At 34.8% G+C, this 22,208-nt stretch overlaps 2 protein-coding genes across 2 annotated transcripts; one reads left to right on the plus strand and one right to left on the minus strand.

The window, feature by feature from the left end:
- Positions 1–11,759: 11,759 nt before the first annotated feature.
- On the minus strand, positions 11,760–12,203 carry LOC145050203 (uncharacterized). Its single transcript, XM_078998492.1, has one exon. It carries the CDS (start codon positions 12,201–12,203, stop codon positions 11,760–11,762), a length of 444 nt encoding a protein of 147 aa, XP_078854618.1.
- A 7,215-nt stretch (positions 12,204–19,418) lies between these two features.
- Positions 19,419–21,965, plus strand: LOC145050204 (uncharacterized). The gene is made up of 6 exons (XM_078998493.1): positions 19,419–19,906; positions 20,209–20,823; positions 20,944–21,010; positions 21,086–21,262; positions 21,355–21,829; positions 21,952–21,965. Exons 1-6 carry the CDS (start codon positions 19,419–19,421, stop codon positions 21,963–21,965), a joined length of 1,836 nt encoding a protein of 611 aa, XP_078854619.1.
- The last annotated feature ends 243 nt before the right edge of the window (positions 21,966–22,208 follow it).

The following is a 22,208-nucleotide window of genomic DNA, read 5'->3' on the forward strand; positions in this document are numbered from 1 at the left end:
GTTGATTCTCTTAATTCTGAGACAGCACTAGTTTATTAGACTTGACTGGATCCCAATTATTAGCAGACATTGATCTTAACTTAATTTAATTTTTGAGTTTTCAAACCTTGTCCGTGCGCTCAGTTTAGCATTTACAAAAGATGGATTGTACATAAAAGAGAAATGTGGTGAAAATAATAGGTCATCACATTGCCAAGAGCAAGCCTAAGAAATCAGGTTTTTCGTTTCTCGAAAGTCCATGTGGTCCCCATAATGATGTCATGTTTAGCAATAATCCCCAAAACAATCCTAGTTTGGTGTGTCGAGACCCCAACATTGAATAATTTTTCAGAAAGTGTCGTTTCATAGAGTCGAGTTCATGGATTCGAAAAACCCGAACGGTTAAATTTTTCGAGTTGTAGAACTCTTAGAAATCATGTTTAAAGTTTTGCGTCTAAATGGCCTGAAACGCTCGATTTTCGGACTTTTGCAAATATTTTCGAGTATGAAATTAATTATTAGACCATATCTTGGCTCCAAAATTGCTATCAAAATTTACATTTGAGGTGTGCAAGTGCCTTAACGGATCAGTTCGCTTTTAGCAGTTTAAAAAAAATAAGTGGTTTCCTAGTTTGTTTTCTTATAACTATCGTATCTTTTGCATAAGAACTCCGTTTTGGACGTTCTTTATATTTCGGGAAACAGAGGAATGTGTACTATGAGACTAGAATGTTTGTTGCACTCAAAACTGATTAATAAAAATTATCAGTTTTTCAGTCGCATTAGTTGGGGTTGCCGTTTGATTCGTTTGAAAATTTACACAAATGGAATTAAGATTTACACAAATGGAATTAAGATACCGTCTCGTATCTTATAATAGTGGAAATGAAATCATTTGTTTTACAAAAGATGGACTAAAGCTCAATGAGTCAAATTATAAAGAGATTTATTGTGAATTGATTATCCACAGTCTTAGACCTAAATTTCATGATGTCACGTAGTGATCGAAGACTGTCATGAGTTGATTGTAGATTATCGACTGAGGTTATGATATTGTAATTGGAATTACTACAACATTCATGAGTACTTTTAAAATCGAGATTTTAAGTATTGGATAAACCCACACATAGATATTACTTTATGGATTTTATCACGATTAATTCTAAGACGATAATATATATAATTCTTAAGCGGAGATATATAGTTCGTAGTTTATGAATCAGTTGTGCATTGTTTTATCCAAACACATCTCATCACTAGGTGTTATAAAGATTAATTCCATGCATGATTTGGTTAGTAAAATGTATAACTATATAGTCAAAGCAATTCATTTATTTTTCTATAAAACGAAAAGTGATATCTTTGGGCCCCTCAATGATTTGTTGCCAACAACTGAGTGCTTGGCCAAGACCAAACTAAATTGATACAATCAATTAGTTGTCTGAATTTATTCATCATAAATCAGAAAATTTAAGAAAAAGAATATTTGACTATGAGATTGATTCTAACCTATGTCTCATGTCTATATGATATTTTCTATAACAGAGGAATCGTTTATCACTTATCTTAGGGATAACATTCCGTTTGAATAAGAGTTTGGCAATGAATTTAGAAAGCACACTTTGTTGTTTCATTCAAGGTTTATACTTTCAATGGTAGTTATACACTTATCCAAGTGGGAGAGTGGTGAATTAAGATGTCTAAGCCAATAACTAGATTGATTTATTCTTGTAGTTAGAAGCAAAGTCCTTTTTGGCTTGTCCTCATAACTAGAACATTGTAAGAAATACATTTAGAAAGAGAGGATATATTTATTAGTTTATTATATGATTAGTAAATTATAAAAAATGATTTGTTAATATTTTATGATAAATATATTAATTGAAAATAGATATCTGATTTGTTAATCTATAATGTGATTAATAAAATAATATGAGATCAATTGTTAAATGATTGATTCATTAATTTATATGGTTAACAAATTAATGTGAAATTAGTTAAAATTAATTAATTGTTAACCAAAATTAATCTGAAATTAATTCGGGATTAATTGGGATTAATTAAAGGTCTAAGGGTTGAATTGTAATTGTCTATAAGTGGGCAAGGAGAAAAAAATTCAAGAACCCATATAGTGGTAAATGAAATTTGGGAGTGTTCTAGGGTTTCTAGAAAATTCCTACAATTGATAAGGATACCATATTTGAGTAGAATAAATTTGAATATTTTATTATTAAAATCTAGGATTTTCCATACCTCATCCACACCTAAATAAGATCCCAAGGGTTATGATTTTCGTACATACTCTTCGAAGAAGGATAATTCGGCCAAAAAATTTCTCCCTCATATCTCCTCTTGTCTTCTAGTTCTAGGGTTTGGGTGTGAGCAATTAGAGACATCATCCTTTTGATGCTAAGCTTTCCAAGTTCAACAACTACAGGGGATTGAATTGATTTGTTTACTACAACAAATCAAAGGTATGTAACCCTAATCCATGATTTTTATTATATTAGGGTTTATGCTAGTTTTGTTGCTCATTGTATCTTGCCTTCAAAGTGTTATGACGTAGACCATTTATAGGATGCATGTACCCTCTTAATTGTTAAGTGTTCTCTACATTATACATGATTTTGTATTCTCTAAAATCCATCAATTCCGCCCTTCAGAATTTAAAGGAGACAAAGATCCAAAGGTATTGTTGAGATGGAACATGTATTCTATACTTGCAAGTATGAAGATGGATTAAAAGTGGGGTTTTCTTGTCACATGTTCAAAGATGATGCTCTTGGATAGTGGAACAACCTACACGAGGTAATTAGAACCAAAGGGATTAGATCCCTCACTTGGGAAGAATTTGTGAGGCGCATAAAATCCAAAATTTGGCTCCCCGGGATGCGAAGATAAGTTGGTGAATAAGTTATTTTCTCTTCAAAAGGGAAATAAGACTATTGATGTGTACATCAAGAATTTTACCGATATGCTTCCCTTCCTTGGGAATACATTTCCTAATGAAGAGTGACATAATAGGATACATTCCACATCTTGTTACTTCAAGAAGGAATAAGGGGAATAATGTAAGAAGTGTGGAAGGAGACATGCTTGGGAATGCAAGATGAGGTCCCATTGCTACAAGTGTGTCGGATATGGTCACAAGGTGCATGATTACAAGGCTAAGGTTAAGTAAGATGTAGGGTGTTTCTCATGTCACGAGAAGGGGCACTATAGTAGGGTTTTCTCAAAGAAAAAGAGTAAAATCATGGGATCAATGGCTAACAAGAGGACAAAACATGTTTGGTGGAGGGAAGAGGATACTTGATGAGTGAAGAGGTAGCAAAGATAACCCATGATGTCTTGGCAGGTACACTACTTGTTGTCTCTAACCTTGCACATATATTATTTGATTCATGTGCTAGCTACTTTTTTGTATTGCATGGATTTTTTTTTCATAAACTAATTGGACCCTTAGCTACCTTATCATGATCATATAGTATTAAAATAGTTGAGGGTACCCATATCTCAATGAAACACATGTGCGCTGATTGCCTAGTATAAATAAATGGTCAAGCCTTCTCTCTTAATTTACTTCTAGTGAGGAATGAAGGATTTTATGTGATAGTGAGAATGGATTGTATGGAAATTAATGAGGCAAAAATATCAAGAGGAAAGAGAATGCTATCTATCAAGACCTCCAAGGGATAAAAGTTTTATGTGTATGGAAACTAGGACGACAAATTTTCTTGTGTGCTATCGGCTTTCAAAGCTCAAAGTTGTCACTCAAAAGGATGTGAATCATTTTTAGCATCTTCCTTAATGGAAAATAAGAAAATGAGAAAATTGAAGAAGTGACGATAGTTAGTGAATTTCACGAAGTCTTCCCCCAAAGACTTATCCGATTTACCACCCATACAACATGTTGAATTTGGCATCAATCTAGTGTCGGGTGTAAATCGTGTTGCTCATTCACCTTACTGACTTCCTCCTACAAAACAGAGAGAAGTTATGTCTCAAATTCAATAATTTATAGACAAAGTATTCATATGTCCTAGTTCATCCTAGTGAGGTGCTCCCGTATTGTTTCTTAAGAAGAAAGACGGATCGATGCGCATATGCTAAGATTACCAAGAACTCAATAAGATTACATTCAAGAATCGTTACCCTTACCTTTCATTCATGATTTGCTTGACCAAGTTCAAAGAGTAGATTATTTTTCCAAGACTGATCTCCATTCCGGTTTTCAAGACAGCCTTTCGAATACATTACGATCATTACGAGTTCCTTGTGATGCCCTTTAGACTCATGAACGCCCCGACCATTTTGATGGATTTGATGAATAGGGTTTGCAAACCTTTTCTTGATAAATTTGTCATTACCTTCATATATGACATTTTGATATACTTAAGGTGTGAAGAAAAACATGAGGATCAGTTACGCAAAGTTTTACAACTACTCACGAAGGAGAACTCTATGCGAGTTCTCAAAATGTGAGTTTTACGTATGGGAATTCCAATTTTGGCACATATCGTGTGACACAAAGGCTTAAAAGTTTACCCAATGAAGTTTGTAGTAGTTATGAAATAGGAACCCCTAAAGACTCTAACCAAGATAAAAAGTTTCCTTGGACTAGCTGGTTATTACAAACGGTTTATCTAAGACTTGTCCATACTTGAGATTCCACTTACCCAAGTTACCAAGAAAGAATTTAAATTTATGTGGAACGAGAAGCAACGAGAATCATTCAAGATCTTGATGAAGAAGCTGTGTGACGCGCCAATCCTCACACTACCCGCTGGCATGGAAGACATTATATTTTATAACGATGCATGCGACAAAGGACTCAGTTACGTGCTTATGCAACGAGGAAATTTCATTTCCTATGCTTCTAGTCAATTAAACAATTCAAAGACACGGTACCTCACTTATAACATCGAGTTAGATACGATTGTTTTTTCCTAAAGATCTGGAGACACTACCTTTATGGTACCAAGTGCAAATTGTACGTAGATCACAATAGTCTTCGATACATTTTCACATACAAAGAATTCAACATGAGACAAATAAGATGGATAGAAATCATCAATGATTATCATTGTGAGATAATACATCGTGAAGAGAAGGTGAATATGGTAAAGCTGAAGCTGAAGCTTTGAAGGAAGAAAATGTTAAGGAGAAATTGGGAAGGAAGATTTATTTTCGTAAAAGCCAATAAGAATTGATGGCCTTTAAGGCATGAATTTGGGTTGCTAAACATGGAATGAATTGAAAGTTAGTTTTAAATGAAGCCCCTAAATCAAAATACTCCATTCATTTTGGGGGTACCAATACCTATATATATTAAAGGAGATACTTCTAGTGGCCCAAAATGAAACTGAGGATTTTGAAATACAACTCCAAGTGTTTATCTTGTGCTCAAGTTAAGTTGGAACACAAATTTCCTTATGGAAAGGTCCAATTACTTCAAATATCAATCGGTAAATGAGAACACATTACTATCAAATTTGTGATTGAACTACCAAGAACAAGTAAAGGGAATAATGCCATTCGGGTGATTGTATATTAGTTGACTAAAAAATCACTCTTCCTTACCATAAACGAAACAACTCCTTTAGAGAATCTTGCAAAGATCTATGTTGATGAAGTAGCGAGACTTCATTGGTGTGCCACTTACCATAGTTTCATAAAGGGCGCTAAATTCACATCTAGATTTTTGAAATCCACACAAGAAGAACGGGGAAAAAAATATGCTTGAGCACCACGTACCACCCTTGGCAAACCGAAAGGACCAATAAAACTTTGGTGGATATGTGAACGTCATGAATGATTTATTTGGGAGGAAAATGGGATGATCACTTACCCTTGGTGGATTTCTCTTATAATAACAGTTATCACTCAATTATTTGAATTCCATTATATGAAGCATTATACAGAAGGAAGTATATAACACCCCTGTGTTGGCTTGAAGTTGGAGGGAAGAAGCTCACGGGTCCCAAACTCGTGAGGCTGAAAAATAAAAAATAGAAGTCATTGATGTGTGGTGCTATTTAAGGCAATGAAATACAACACAAATACTAATTTGTCTTTTTTATATTTCAACAGTTTTTAATATGTTTAACTAATATGAACACAACAAATTATAGAAAACCCTAACATCATCTTAAAGTGATTATGATATTGAGGCTATTTGGAAATGTGCACATTTATCATGCAACATTTGGCTCACAACCGATGTTATAACATATATAATTAATGGTGGTGACTGCTTGAAGAAATACCATCACCCATGTAATCTATGTAATAATAAACAAGGCCTTCATTTGTTAAGAAATTTTCATATATGTCCTTGTAAACATTGAGAATTACGTTTATATCATTCTAAAATTCATAATTTTATATATATATATATATATATATATATATATATATATCGTTCTTAACCTATTAAACTCACATTTATAGCCAATCTTATAATTTAATGAGACATAAATCAATTTAATGCAAAAACATATATTTAAAAGCCAAAATAAAAAGTGAGTTACTTTTTTTTAGAATGGCAGGCATATATAAAAACTAAAAAACTAGCCAGGGGCTAGGAGGTACAAATTGTCCTGGAAAAAGCAAAACAGCATCCACAAAGAGAGAATTGGAAATGGAGCGGAAAAGAAAAAAGAGAATGAAAATGGAAACTAAAAAGAAAAAACTAGCTACATCCTGCCATAGCACTCCAAGATTGGGTCGCAACGCCACTCGAGCTATCGTAGTTTCCTTCCCTTCCGATTCCTCACATTGATCCAAAGGTGTGAATATGTTTGTACCTCGAATGCCAAACCCGATTTTGAACAGGAGTTTGAGTTCAAACAATGAGCCTTACTGTTCAAACAATGAGCCTTGTTGTTCCTGTATCTCCAAATTACCCATAAGAAAACCAACATTATAGCCTCATGAATCATCTTTAGCCTATGATGACCTCCAAGCGAGTCGCTGCAATTTAACAACTCACTGCAATTGTTTGGTGAATTTCCCATTAACCGCCACCAACTGCATACCTGCGCCCAGGCTTCCTTTCAGATCGGACATCCCACAAAGATGTGATCAACCGTTTCTGAGGCTTCATGACACATTTGACACAAATCTGAAGAGCTGATACCAAGCTTACAAAAGTTCTCCATGCATGGATGTCTACCATGGCAGACCCTCCAGGCTAAAATGTTTACCTTACCCGGCACAAGCGGGTTCCAATTCCAACTAGCATTACTATAAGGCAGGGTCTGATTATCAATGTGGTTCCGCAATGAGGAGACAGTATAATCACCCGAGGGGTCAAGTGACCATGACCATTTGTATGAACCGTCTATATTTAATGTATTCTGGAAGTAAGATAAGAAAGGAACCTGATCCTTGTCTAAAGTTGTTGGCAGGCATGCTATTGAGCCCCAGCAGCTGCTTCTTCTTCTAGCGGCCTTTGGACGGGACACACCACCATCTGATCCATGAATGACATGAATTACCAAGGCCCATATGTTGTCCGGCTGGTTTCTGAATCGCCACCACCATTTACCCATGAGAGCAAGATTCTGCGCTTTCATGCTGCCAACACCGAGACCCCCTCTTTCTTTGGCAGCGAGAATTTTGTCCGAAGATACCTAGGCCATTTTTCTTGCTTCCAAGCAACCACCCCAGAAAAATTTCATCCGAATTCGTTCCAAGCTTTTAAGTACCTTTGCAGGGGCCTTGTATAAAGAGAAATAAAATGAGCCAAGGCTACTTAGAACAGATTTGCATAGGGTCAATCTACCCCCAAACGACAAGATAGAGGCTTTCCATCTAGAAAGTTTCGCCTGGAATGTTTCGATGATGGGCTTCAAATGAGTTTCACGGGCCATCGAAACACCAACTGGGAGACCTAAATAGGTAAGAGGGAGTGAACCAATCGAGCAATTAAAACTACGGGCCACCAATTCCAATTCGCAGTTTTGGACACCGAACCTATATATTTTACTCTTTGACATATTTATCTTGAGCCCCGATGACAGCTCATAACACCGTAATATTCTGATTAGATTTTTCGTGTTTTCCAATGACCATGAGCCCAAAAATATCACGTCATCAGCGTACTGTAGGTGCGAGATTGTTGGACCACAGTGGGGGAGCTGGATACCATTAAAAACACCTTTTTCTTTCGCCGATTCTAGAGCTACATGGAGTCCTTCAGCAGCTATGATAAACAAAAATGGGGACAACGGATCCCCCCGCCTAACACCCCGTTCCATACCAAATTCTTTTGTTGCTGCACCATTAATAATAACTGAGACCCTTGTTGAAGCTAAACATCCACGAATCCATGCTCGCCATTTATCCCCAAAATCCATTTGTTGCATGATTGAATCCAGGAATTCCCGGTTAATACAATCAAAAGCTTTTTCAAAGTCGACTTTAAATATGAACGCTTTCTTTTTGTTCTTCTTTATCCAGCTAATGACTTCATTGAGGATTAGAGGCCCATCTAGGATATTCCTATCTTTAATGAAAGCTGTTTGTTCTTTGCTAACCACATGGTGAATCACCCTTTTCAACCGCTCAGCTAGGACCTTTAAAATTGTTTTATATAAACATCCGATTAGGCTGATAATAAAAAGTGAGTTACTAAAATACCCTTTGTAAATTATATCCCTGATTAAATCATAATCCTTTTTTGCTAGAAATTGTTAATTGGCAAAATGAAGTCTTGTCCTCAGCTATACTTATATTCACTGAGAAGCAGTGTTCTCCACCTTCAAAAACCTAAATCCATCTCTCCCTCCCATCTTCCGGTCTCTCTCACCTTCTTCCTTCTTAACTCTCTACCAACTAACACTACCGGTAAGCCACAACGTCGTCGTGCATGCCCTGCTACATCAGAAAAACCGAGCGACAATCACTCCTCACCATTGTGACTTAGGTTCACCACCTTCACGACAGAAGTAGGTATAGTGACGGCCAGCGGTTGAAGCCTCAAACCTCAATTTCAGGTATTTGGGAGCATGAAATCTGAATTTCAAGTAAAAGTATGTATCGAATTCATGTCTAATGCTTATGATAAAAATTAAAAACATAGGGTGCTATTGTTGTTGCAAAGATTAATCAGCCTATTTATGAATTAGATTGAAATTTACAAATTGATTATATATTTTCTATGAGACAAACAAGAATAATTATCTTTAGAGTTGTCGATATTCACATCAACAATCTTTATATATGTTGTACCCACAAAGGAGTTCCACCCCATCTTTAAAATCAGAGACGAGCATGTAATTCAATGTTATCAAGAAAATGATGCAGCTAGAAGAGCTCCAATCATTTCTTGAACATGACTTTCATCACGCTAGATTATATGGTCTGTAAATGGCTTCTTCTCTTTGTGATGTACGTGACTTCTACTTCTCAATCACCTCCCCACCATGCCATCTAGCAACTTTATCACTTTATCTAATTTGAAACACATCAGCAGCTAGTAGTTTCTGTTGTCTTTCTTTTTCCAGTGTTCAGACGTCGTTCGAGACTGATTCTCAGATGTCCCTTGCTAACAAAACAATTGAGTTTAGAATGTCCTTTGAACACAAAAATTAAAAGCAATGGGAAAAACATCTTTGGATAATTCATTAATCAAACAAGTAAAAGTAAAAAGCAAGGGGTAGAACGTATCTGAGATTACTACAAGAAATTAGGATATTTACCCACACATAAATTATGTACACATGTTATGTGTTACTAAATACCTACACACGTTTCACCTACGTGTAGGTAAATGAAAATAATAAATTTTCATAATAGATATGTGTCGGTAATATCTTATAACCACATTTTATCTTCGGAGGGATTTTCCCTCCAAAATTTATGTTTGACGTAATGTGAAATTCCCTACACATGTCAAAGTAATTCTTTATGTGAAGGTAATATAAGTACACAATTATAAATTAAATTGATATGTGGGTGATTCATTTTGTTTTACTAACACATAATTTTAATTCAAATATATGTATGGAAATAAATTAAATAATAATAATTACCACTATTTTATTAATGACGTGGCAAAATATATACCCACACATATTGTAATTTAAATTTTTCTATAGCAAATTTACCTACACAAATATATAAATTAAACAAACGTGTAGGGGATTTATTAAATATTATCAAAATATAATATAGACGATTATTATTATTATTACTATTATTTCATAAACAACATGGCAAATCAAATGGCTACATATATTTGAAAAAGATAATATACGTAGAATAGTCATTGTTAAAATGTCTTGATAATTCAATATATTTTAATATATAAATATGTAGTTAAATAAATAAATAATTGTTTAAACCTTGTCTTTTATTTTTTTAGAAAATGAAAAGGCAAGCTAAATATTTGCATGTAATTAATAATTAAATATGTGTCGGTAATTGACTACACATGTATATATAATTCAAACGTATATGTGGGTTGATTTTTAAAATTTTAGCAACCAACCACATATACGATACTATTAGTTTATAAATATTTCATTAAATTTTTAAATTAAAAAAATGATGTGGCAAGTCAATCATCCACAAAGAATTAAAACAACGTTTAAAAGAAAATTAACATAAATATTAAAACAAACATATTCGAGATCATTATTGCGAAGTAATTGGGGGTAATCCCCTCCTATTTTCACGATTCGATTTGGAATCAGAATCCATTCCGAAATTCATGATTCATGGGGTTTATAGCAGGTAATGATTTTGCTTATTCATATTTATCATTCCAAAAAACTCCACAAAACCCTAAACCCAGTGAAGGCTCGTCGAGGGATCACGGGAAAAACAAGATTTAAGAATCAAGGTACGAATACTCCATTATTCTTCAGTCTTCACAATATGTTGTTCATAAGTGGATTAAATGCGCCAACAGGAAGTAATGAAAAGGATGAGAAACAGACATTATGTGGATTAAATGAACGACAAGTTGATTTCAAAGAAGATACTTGGAAGAAGCTTCATACGTTTTTTCGGGTGGGGACCTAATCTTGTTGTCGATGGTAACGCCGTTAGTTCTTCTAAGAGCTCTAAGCGTTCTAGTAACGATGAATTTGTGGATGAATTGGAAACAATAAAATGAAAATGTGCATCTATAGAGAAAATTTTGATTGAGAAAAATATCATGCCTCATCCTCTAAGCCCATCATTAGGATGATCTCACAGTGATACATCTGAGCTTCCACTACAAGAAAATCACTTTTTAGCGACAATGCTATTACCAACGACACAGACCTTTAGCGGCGACTCTACAGAAAGTCGCCGCCAAAAGCCCCTGTCACCGGTAATAGCGTCGCCGCTAAAGGGTGATCACCCGAATCCGCACCTTCCCCTTTCATTACATCTAGACCATTCGATCAAATATCCAATCCAACGGTTAGAGTCCCTTATCCGAAGTAACCTAATACCGGCGACATATGTGTCGCCGCTAAAGCTTCAAATTGTCGCCGCTAATAATACACTAAAAAATGACCGAGTACCCTTCCCTCCAGATTGTCGCTGCTATTGATAATAGTCTCCAGTATTAATATAAGTGTCGCCGCTAAAGGCTTCGAGATCGCAACTTTCCCGATAATAGCTTTAAGCGTGAATGATAAAGAAGACATTTTTGACTCGGAATAAAGTGTTTTTTGGGTTATGTGTTTGTCATGAAATGCCTTTTTCTTCTCTTTGCACCTTTTGAACCTTTTGATTATCTTCTTCTTGGTCACTTCCATCATTGGATGATTCAATCTTCTTTAAGCTTCCCTCTTAGGCTTACAATCATCTGCCATGAGTATCTTGTTTGTGCATACATTAGGGCTTATCTCGTTTATTGGCTCAATCACATCAACCCGATACAATGGACAAATGTTGCTAGGGTATCTCATTGCTTCAAAGATGTTGAAGTGAATGGTTTCTCCATCAAACTCCATAGTTATCTTTCCTTTATGGACATCAATGATTGTGTGAGCGGTATGCATGAAAGGTCTTCCAAGGAGGATCATAGATGATTTGGAAGGAGTCTTCTCTTCAAGATCAATGATATAAAAATCCGCCGGAAAAACAAGTTGATTAACTTGTACTAACACATCCTCCAACACTCCTCTTGGAGACACACTTGACTTGTCTGCTAATTGAATTATTACTCCAGTTTCTTCCAAAGGTCCAACATTGAGAGATTGAAAAACCGAATATCGCATCACATTGATCGAGGTTCCAAGATCTAGCATGACACTTTCGACATGCAAATCACCAATGGTACAAGGGATATAAAATATTCCCGGATCCTTGCATTTGGGAGGTAACTTCTTTTGGTTAACCGCAGACACATTTTCATTGACTTAAATCTTTTCATTTGCCTTGAGTTTTCTCTTCTTGGTGCATAAATCCTTGAGGAATTTTGCATAACTTCGAATTTGCTTCATAGCATTCCATATTGGAATGTTGATTTGGACCTTGCGAAAAGTTTCAGATAATTCATTTTCTTCTTCTATCTTCTTGGAAAAGGCTAACCGGGAAGGGAAGGGTGGTGGTATGACCAATGGTTTGATGGGTTTGTTGGAAGATTCGGGTTCACCAATGTTTGGCACAACCGGTTCTTTTGGAGGAACTACGACTTTCGAAGGTTCAACAACGGTAACCTCATCTTCTTCTTCTCTTGAAACTCTTTTGAGGTTGCTTTCTCCAAGTGTTTTCCCACTTTTCAAGGTGATTGCACTCACATTGGGATTCTTCTCGGTTTGAGATGGAAGTCTACCCCTTTGTTCTATCTTGTTGATAGCGGTGGCCAAGTCTCCAATTTGTGCTTGAATGTTTGAGAAGGTGTTCTTGGTCTCTTGTTGAAATTGGCTTTGGCTTTGAGCAAGAGAAGTAACGAGATCTTGAAGGCTCATTTGATGGTTACCACTTGATTGACCTTATTGTGGATGTTGTTGGTAATTTGGAGGGTTAAAAGAAGTTTGTGGATATGGAGGTTTTTGGGAGGGGTATTGTGGATGTTGAGGTCTCATCAAAATGTTTGGTGGATTTTGATTTGGTGGGTATGGGTTGTTTGGGTTATTCCTCCAATTTGGGTTGAAATTGTTTTGAAATCCCGTGGGTCTTGGTTAACCTTGATATCCTCCCATTGCAGTCACATCCTCCAGTTCACTTCCAAGTGTGGGGCACTTATCCGTATAATGCCCCGTCTTAGCACAAATACCGCATACCATCAATTGTTGACCACTTCCCACCACCATTTGACTTAGCACATTAGTCAAATCCAAGAGATTTGATTCCAAGTGTTGAGTGTTGCTAACTTCACCAACCACTTGTGGAGAATTTCTCTTCATGTCATTTCTAGTCCCAAAGTTCCTTTGATTTTGAGAAATGATTCCAAAAAGTGATCTTATCTCTTGAGGTGTCTTGTTGAAGATGTCACCACCACTTGAAGCATCAATCATCCTTCGATCTTTTTCATTCATACCCTCATAAAATTGTTAAAGAAGTAATTTTTCGGGAATGTTGTGTTGAGGACAACTTGTACATAAATTGTTGAATCACTCCCAAAAATCATGAAAAGTCTCATTCTCCCCTTGACGAATCCCCAAAATGTCGCTTCTTTGACTCTATATCCGGGAGGTGGGATAGAACTTGCTATTGAAGGCCTTGAGTAACTCTTCCCATGTGTGAATAGATCCCGCTGGCAAGTTGAACAACCATTCTCTAGCTTTATCTTCCAAGGTGAGTGGGAAGGCGGTTAGCTTGAAATCATCTAATGTCACATTTTTGGGCAACATGCTAACACATATCATGTGAAAGGACTTCAAATGCCTTTGAGGATCTTCTCTATCTAAACCATGGAACTTGGTAAGTTGATGTATGAAACTTGACTTCAATTCAATTCATCGACGGTTTGCGGGATAAACAATAGCAAGAGGTGTATGAGTAACATCCGTTTCCATCATTTGTCTAAGTGTCAACTCTTAAGGAGGATTGGGTGGAAAGGGATGATTGGGATATTGTTGCATGTAATTGGGATGTTGTTGGTAAGGTGGGTATGGGTATTGTTGAAGATTGTAGATTGGTGGTGGATAAGGTTGGTAGTTAGGGTATTGGTTGTAGAGAGGTTGTTGTTGTGGGTACATTGGGTTTTGGTACATTGGAGGGTGCTGGTAATTAAGTTGATTTGTGTAATATACTTGTTGAACTTGAAAAGCATTTTTTTTGAGGTTGGTTGTTTTAGTGGAAGTGTTGGTTTTGTGGTTGTGGTGGTGGTTGATAATTGGGTTAGTTTTGAGGAGGAGCTTGATTCCAAGGTGGCATATCAATGAGAGGTTCTTGTGGTTGTTGTCTTGTTTGATGGGGTGGGGTATTAGCATCTTGATTATTTGGGTTTGGGTTGGGATTGTGAGGTGGAGTGTGATTCATGGCTATGTAGTTTTCAAATGGAATGTCTTCAAAGGATTGACCAACAATTGGAGAATTCGGCTCGGTGTCGGTATCATTTGAAGTATGAACTTTATCTTCTATGTTGATTACTAGAGAAGAGGAAGAAGCTTGAACAAGTTGTTGTTGCTTTGCTTCTTTGGCTAACTTTTTCAATCTTTTTGCTTCTTTTTCAATTTCCAAATTGTAGAGTAGTTCACCGGTTTTTGTAGACCTAGGCATAAACAATCAAATAACAATAACCAATTTCCCCGGCAACGGCGCCAAAACTTGGTGGGATGTCAAGTCCACCAAGCAAATTACACCCTTTGATTGTTAAATAAACGTAATATAATGATAAAAAGGGGTATCGATCCTCGGGGAAATGGTTGTATTTAATCACCAATGCAATTCAATAGAACTAGTGAAATTAATCTAACTAACTACAATAAACTAAAAGGGGGGGGGGGGAGGGGTGTTTGATTACTTGAAAACTAAAATACTTAAATAACTAAAAACCTTGCAATTAAGCAAGTTGATGAGATGCTCAAAGGTTGGGAATAATTGGTTAACTAAGGCAATTCAATACAATGAACATTTGTGTGTTTATCATTAGGATCTAATACAAAGCTTATCCTTCATCCCAAATTGGTTATAGCAATCATGAAGCGTGATATAACAAGATTCCTCATAGGTAGTATAGAGGTTGGGGAAGCCCACAACACACCTTCTTAATTAAGATCAAGGGTCAATTGAAGCAATTAATCCCAAGAAATCAATTAGCCTTAAGAATGAAGGAATCCACAATTCCTAGAGGATGTCAAATGCTTACACATCCATAAAGGAGCTATGATTCATAAGCTAGAAATGATTTCAACCATCATAAAGCCTTTGGTCTAGATAAATTCAATGATCCAATGCAAAATCAATGAAACAAATCAACCATTTCTCAATCAAATACTAAGCTCATGATCAAAGCATCAATAAGCATAAGAATTGTAAACTAGAATCATAAACATGGAATAAATTGATAATCAACATAAATCCTTCAAAACCCACAAACATTCATTGGTTTTCAGCCAAAGTCAACCAAATAAGAGTATTAGCCACTCATTGCAACAAAGTAACAAGAACAATAATCTAATTGCATAAAGAAACTACCTAAGACTTGGAAAGATGAAAGGAATTGGTTTCTAGCTCCCAAAATCGCCTCTTGCAGGTCTCTAATGGTGAAAAATCGTCAATGAGCCACTAGATCTGATCCCCTAAGGTTATGGCAAGCCAAATGACCAAAATGCCCAAACTGGGCAGTTACGCAGGTACCCGCGCGATGAAAATTCCACCTGCGCAAATGTTGTTGTAATGCTATTGGTCCTTCATTCACCACTCCACCAATCATCATTTAGCCACCAAATGGATGCTCCAAGCCCAAAATTAGAAATTTATGATCCATCTTCACAAGCCCAAATAATCCAAGCTAATAACTTTCAAAGCCCAATTCTTCTTCTTTGATTCCGCCAAGCCCAATAATGTCTCGGGAGCCCACTAAGCTCGTCTCCAATCAACCAGCAACCGCAACAATCTCCAAAACCCTGCAAAATTCCTCATGCAACATAAAAAGCACCCGGTACGATCCATACTAAAGAAAAATAAATAAAATGCAATGCAGTAATGATAAAAAGACCTAAAAATCTAAAATAATCTAATAAAAATAAGGAAATAAAATAAGCTATCACTGACGCAGATAAAAAAAACGCACGCAGAAGTTCAGTCTTCTCATTTGCTTTCTGTTTGCTGCCTTTCTCCATCCCCTCTACACCTTCTACCGAGTTCTTTCTCAAATTTCTTCTTCCAGCTTGATTTCTCCATATCTTGGTCCATATTTAGTGTATTAGGGATCAATGTGTGATTTGGGACCAATTTCTAAGTGGAGTTCTTGAAGAAATTAAGGTAATTTGATTTGAAAAATTCTTTGATAATTTTCTTGTTAATTTGTTTGTTAACACTAAAAAAAGTGTTGATTAAATTTCCAAGTTTTGGTAATTTAATTTGTATGTTATCCTTGCAAATATTGTTGAAGTGATTTGTGACATTTTGAATGGCTCCTAGGTTTTGGATTTGTGGTTTCATCAGGTGAATAACAGTTTTTCCAGCTATTACTGGTTGATTTCCGCCACTACAGGTTCTATTATTTCATTTTTTTGTGAATTTGATATTTGTATGTGAAAATTATGTGAAAATTGCCATATGTGAAAATTGTGCGTATATTTGATATTTGTACGTGTAAATTGTGTGTATATTTGATATTTGATTTATGTGGTATATGAGTATTTGGTAGATATATATATATATATATATATATATATATATATATATATATATATATATATATAGGAGTAGGATCAAACGAGAACACCAAAAAGGTTGAGAACGTGAGAACACAGTATATTAATTTGCGATTCTGTGTATTCATTTGTGGAGAAATGATAAATTTTTACGTTTTTAATTTCAATTGAAGAGAAAAAGCATATTCATGTTGATTGTGCGTAAAAATTTATCATTTTTCCACAAATGAATACATGGAATCACAAATGAATATAATTGTTCTCGCGTTCTCAACCTTTTAGTTGTTCTCATTTGATCATTTCCCTACATATATATATATATATATATATATATATATATATATATATATATATATATGATGTTATTATATAAATATATGTGAAATTATATGTATTTGTTATAAGTATGATGTTATTATGTGTATTTGAATGTATGTATGTTTGTTGTAAATATGGTATATGATTGTGAAATTTTTGTATTTGGTATAATTAGGATGTTATTATCTATATATGTGAAATTATGTATATTTGGTTTAAGTAGGATGCTATTTTTTGTGTAGATGAATGTATTTGTATTTTATGTATATGTGGTATATATAAAAGTATGTGAATTTCATGTTCTTGTGTATTACGTAAAAGTATGAGGTATATGTATGTAAGTGGGATGCTAGAATTGAAAAAAAAAATAAGTTATTGCTATAATTGCAAAAAAAATATGTTATAAAATTGTTAGGGTACTATACACATATTCATGTGTGTATTGGATATTTTTTGGGAGGGTTTGAACTTTGAACGATTATCCATTTTTTAAATACGTTTAAGTCATATTTATTATTATTAATAATTTTATAACTAGAAAAAAAATGAGAATAAAAAATTGCAAAATAGTATTAGTATAAGCTTTACAAAATAAGATTATTATAATTGACAAATATAAATCAACACTCTAAGACCAAAAATATATATATTTTATAATCTCGATGGTAAATTACAAATTAATACTAGAAACAACAACACAACATAATATGTTACAAATATATATTTTTTAATTTCGACGGTAAATTACAAATATATATATATATATATATATATATATATATATATATATATATATATATATTTTTAATCTCAACGGTAAATTACAAATACTAGAAAGAACAATATATTTATAACATATTTATATAACTTTATAAATAAAAAATATATATATTTCTATAGTTTCATATTAATAACATATTTATAATATATTTATATTAAGTTATATAGTTATATAGTTAACTTATTTATAACATATTTATAATATATAACATATTTATAACATATTTATAATAAGCTATATAATTAACTTATAATCTTCAAATTAACTTATAATGTTATATTTCTATAGTTTCATATTTATATTTAACACTTACAACTTTTGCCTATATAAATTGCAAGTAATTGTAATTAAAATTAATTAAAAAACGCATAAATAAAAAATTTTAATTTAATTTTTTTAATTTTTAATTTTTAATTTTTTTTTTCTTTTAACTGAAAAAGAAAAATGTGGATTGGAAAAAAACAATGCTAATTCTGTATACTAAACTCTAAACCCAAAATTATGTTTTAGCAACATCATGTCTATTGATAAAAGCTGTACTACTAATCCATATCGAAACCATCCCGAGTTCCAAGTAGGACTCAAAGCTTTTATTGAGAAGTCGAAGTCACACCTTGATAGTAATGGTAAAATCAAATGTGCGTGTGAAAAGTGTGATAACCGTTACTTCAAGTACCCGACAGCAGTTGAACGTCATATATTTATAAATGGTTTCAGTAAGTCGTACAAAATTTGGATCTATCATGGTGAATCTTTTATTCCTCCAGTCGTCTTTCCAAGTTACCAAATGGCCGATCTAATCGACGATGTGATGTGGGAGTCGAGAGAAAATGATACCGACCTTGATGAAGGAACCTCAAATACAAGTGTTAGCGGTGTGGATGATGATTTAGCACAGTTGTTGGAAGAAATGGAAACTCAACTGTATCCTGGTTGGATCTTTTCTTCCCTTGAGTTACTAACAAAGTTAATGCATATCAAGGTGAACAACAAATGGACTGATAGTTCATTTGATCAACTCCTTGATTTGTTGCAATTAGCATTTCCCAAAGGCAACAAGGTTCCCCTTTCACATTATCTAGCCAAAAAGAAACTAAAGTCTATTGGCCTGGGGTATTAGTCGATACATGTGTGCAAAAACGATTGTTGTCTCTTTTGGAAAGAACATGATTCATTGCAAGTTTGTCCCATTTGTAAAGAGAGCCGATGGATCGATAAAAACACCAAGGGTAAGAAAGTACCTCATAAGATGTTACGGTACTTTCCTGTGACCCCTAGACTATGACGTTTATATTGTTCGAGGCACACTTCCAAAAATATGATTTGGCATAGTACCAGGCGTTCAGAAGATGGTGTGATGCTTCATCCTATTGATGGGGATCATTGGCAAGATTTTGATAAAAAAATACCCCGAATTCTCGAGTGAACCCCGTAACGTACGCCTAGGTCTTTCAGCTGACGGTTTCAATCCATTTGGAAACATGTGTAATCCACATATCACATGGCCAGTCATACTCACCACATACAATCTGCCACCCTGGCTTTGTATGAAAGAGTCATCAATCATGTTGACTTTGTTGATTCCAGGCCTGAAAGCTCCTGGAAAGGATGTGGATGTTTTCCTTAGACCGTTGGTGGAAGAGCTTAAACATTTGTGGAACTCAGGCATACGTATTAAAGATGTGGCGACAAACACATTCTTCACGATGAGAGCTATGTTGATGTGGACAATAAACGATTGGCCAGCTCGTAGCAGTCTATCAGGTTGGAGTGGGAAAGGGTATAGAGCATGTGCTACTTGCAATGAAGACATTCCTTCGTACCGTGCAACAAACAAAGTCGTATATATCGGTCATCGTCGTTTCCTAGATGCTAATGATCCGTTAAGAAAGAGGTTGGACTTTAACGGGATGGAAGAGACAAGATCCGCTTCGAGACACTTTAGTAATGATGACATACAAGAGCAACTAGGTGGCCTACTAACTCGTAAACCAGGTAAACATCCTGAGCATGGAGGCGGGGAGCCAAAGCGACAAGATTACGAGTTGAACTGGTCGAAATGAAGCATTTTCTACGAACTCGATATTGGTCTTCTTTACAGTTGAAACACAACATAGATCTCATGCATGTCCAGAAAAATGTGGACGAGAGTTTGTTAGGTACTCTTCTAATGAGCGATAAAAGCAAAGACACATCAAATGCATGAGAGTACTTGAGAATTCTAAACATTCGGAGAAATGAATGGTTGCAAAAAAATGGTGACAAGTTTCATAGACCCCAAGCAAGATACTCTTTCACAAAATCTACCCGACAACTCTTTTGTCAGTTTATAAAAGAGGTTAAATTGCCGGATAGGTTTGGTTCTAACATCTGTAAGAAAGTCAACGATACCAATACTAACATTATTGGGTTGAAATCGCATGACCACCACATTCTTATGCAACGTTTGATACCGATTGGTGTAAGAGGGTTGTTAGACAAAGATACGTATACACCTATTGTAGACATTTGTACGTCTTTCAAGCAACTTTGTTCCAGAACATTGAAGGTGGAGGATATGAGGAAAGCAAAAGTAGACATTATTGCAATCTTGTGCAAGTCAGAATTGATTTATCCTCCAACGTTTTTTGACATTATGGTTCATTTAGTTTTGCATTTACCTTATGAAGCGATTGCCGGAGGCCCGGTGTGTATGAGATGGATGTATCACTTCGAAAGGTACATGAAAAGACTAAAAAACTATGTCAGAAACAAGGCGAAGCCGGAAGGTTCTATAGCTGAGGGTTATGTTGCTGAAGAAGCTTTATCATTTTGTTCGATGTACCTTCAAGATGTAAAGAATCGTCCAGAAAGAATTGTAGATGTTGTCATTGAAGAAACAAAGTTTTGGATGTTTGAGTCTAAATGTCGACCGGCCAGCACAACTCAAACCATAATTCTTAATTTAACGGAAATGCATAACATGGAATGGTTTGTATTGAATAGCTGTGAAGAAGTCAAACATTATATCAAGTAATTAATCTTATCTCTAACTTTCATCCTTAATTTTTTTTATCTTTTTAAATCTATATCTTTTGGTCATCAACATAGGAAATTCAAATCTCAGCATCCCCAAAGTGATGAAAAGAAAGAATTTCGTAATTGGTTTCGTGAAAAGGTAATATAAATTAATAAACAAATTTGTTTCATTGATCTAACGGATAAATAATACGTATTAATTTATAATTTCTAGGTTCATCAAATGAAAATAGAAAACTCTCCAGAATTCCACAAAGAGTTGTTGGCTCTTGCAATGGGTCCGCAAATGAATGCTTATTCTTACACCGCATGCATAGTCAATGGTGTTAGGTTTATGTTACTTAGTCGTGACACACAACGTACAACACAAAACTCTGGGTATCAGCAGTGGGTGAGAAAGGAGAGAAATATTATGGCCAGTTAGAAGAGATTATAGAGTTAAGGTATACACATAATTATTCAACTGTACTATTTCGTTGCAAGTGGTTTGATACTCGAACAACAGTTATTTCTAGTCATAATTTCACCGATATCGACACACGACGCGAAGCATACAAAGATGATCAACTCATATATGCTTCACAAGCAAAACAAGTGTTCTACATCAGAGAGCCAAAAAATTCTCATCGGTGTGTTGTCGAGCATGTTAATCATCGAAGTATTTGGGATCTACCATCGAACAATGACATTGCTCAAAATGTTGACAATGTCTCACACGAAAATGTAGACACTGTCGATGTTCTTCAAAATATATCTTCATCCGATGCTCCACTTTTTATCAATTTCAGCATGTACTTTCAAAACATTCCTAGAGTCATTGTTGATGTAGAAAGTGCAACTGAAGTTCCTCCGCCAACTGGTAGAGTCAATGATGTTTCTGATTGCGAGACTGATTACGATGAGACCGATTCTGATTATGATACCGAAGAAGTCACTGAAGGATATGAGGAAGATTCAGGTTAGAATAGTTCTTATGTAATGTGTATTTGTAATATATGTTTGTAATATGAACTTTATTTGGATTTCTAGTTTAAATAGAAATGTGTATTTTTATGTAATCTGTATTTGTATATCTTATAGTTTTTCTAGTTTAAAATTGTATTTATATATCTTATAGTTTTTTAGGAAATGATGAGCATATGGATTTTGTTTATGTATACCATGGCTGCTGTCATGGGTTGTGGACATGGGGGAGCCGGAGCTGAGGACCCACCTTTCCCAGGTGGTAGAGGTGCCGGTCAGCATGAGCAAGACGGTAAATATTATTATGAATTTTTATTTAATATTTTTGTTCATTTATTATAAATTAAATATCGTTTCTAATAATTTTTAATTAT

This window comes from Lactuca serriola, chromosome 5 (assembly GCF_051521515.1).
Source record: "Lactuca serriola cultivar US96UC23 chromosome 5, Lser_US96UC23_V15, whole genome shotgun sequence".
NCBI classification, from domain to species: domain Eukaryota; kingdom Viridiplantae; phylum Streptophyta; class Magnoliopsida; order Asterales; family Asteraceae; genus Lactuca; species Lactuca serriola.

Bases quoted from the DNA above. Each gene is read 5' to 3' on its own strand.
- LOC145050203 (XM_078998492.1), bottom strand. From the start codon at position 12,203: ATGCGATATTCGGTTTTTCAATCTCTCAATGTTGGACCTTTGGAAGAA.
- LOC145050204 (XM_078998493.1), top strand. From the start codon at position 19,419: ATGTTGACTTTGTTGATTCCAGGCCTGAAAGCTCCTGGAAAGGATGTG. The intron at 20,824-20,943 runs GTTTGTATTGAA...TCATCAACATAG, and splicing joins GAAATGCATAACATGGAATG to GAAATTCAAATCTCAGCATC. The intron at 21,263-21,354 runs GTGAGAAAGGAG...TTTCGTTGCAAG, and splicing joins ACTCTGGGTATCAGCAGTGG to TGGTTTGATACTCGAACAAC.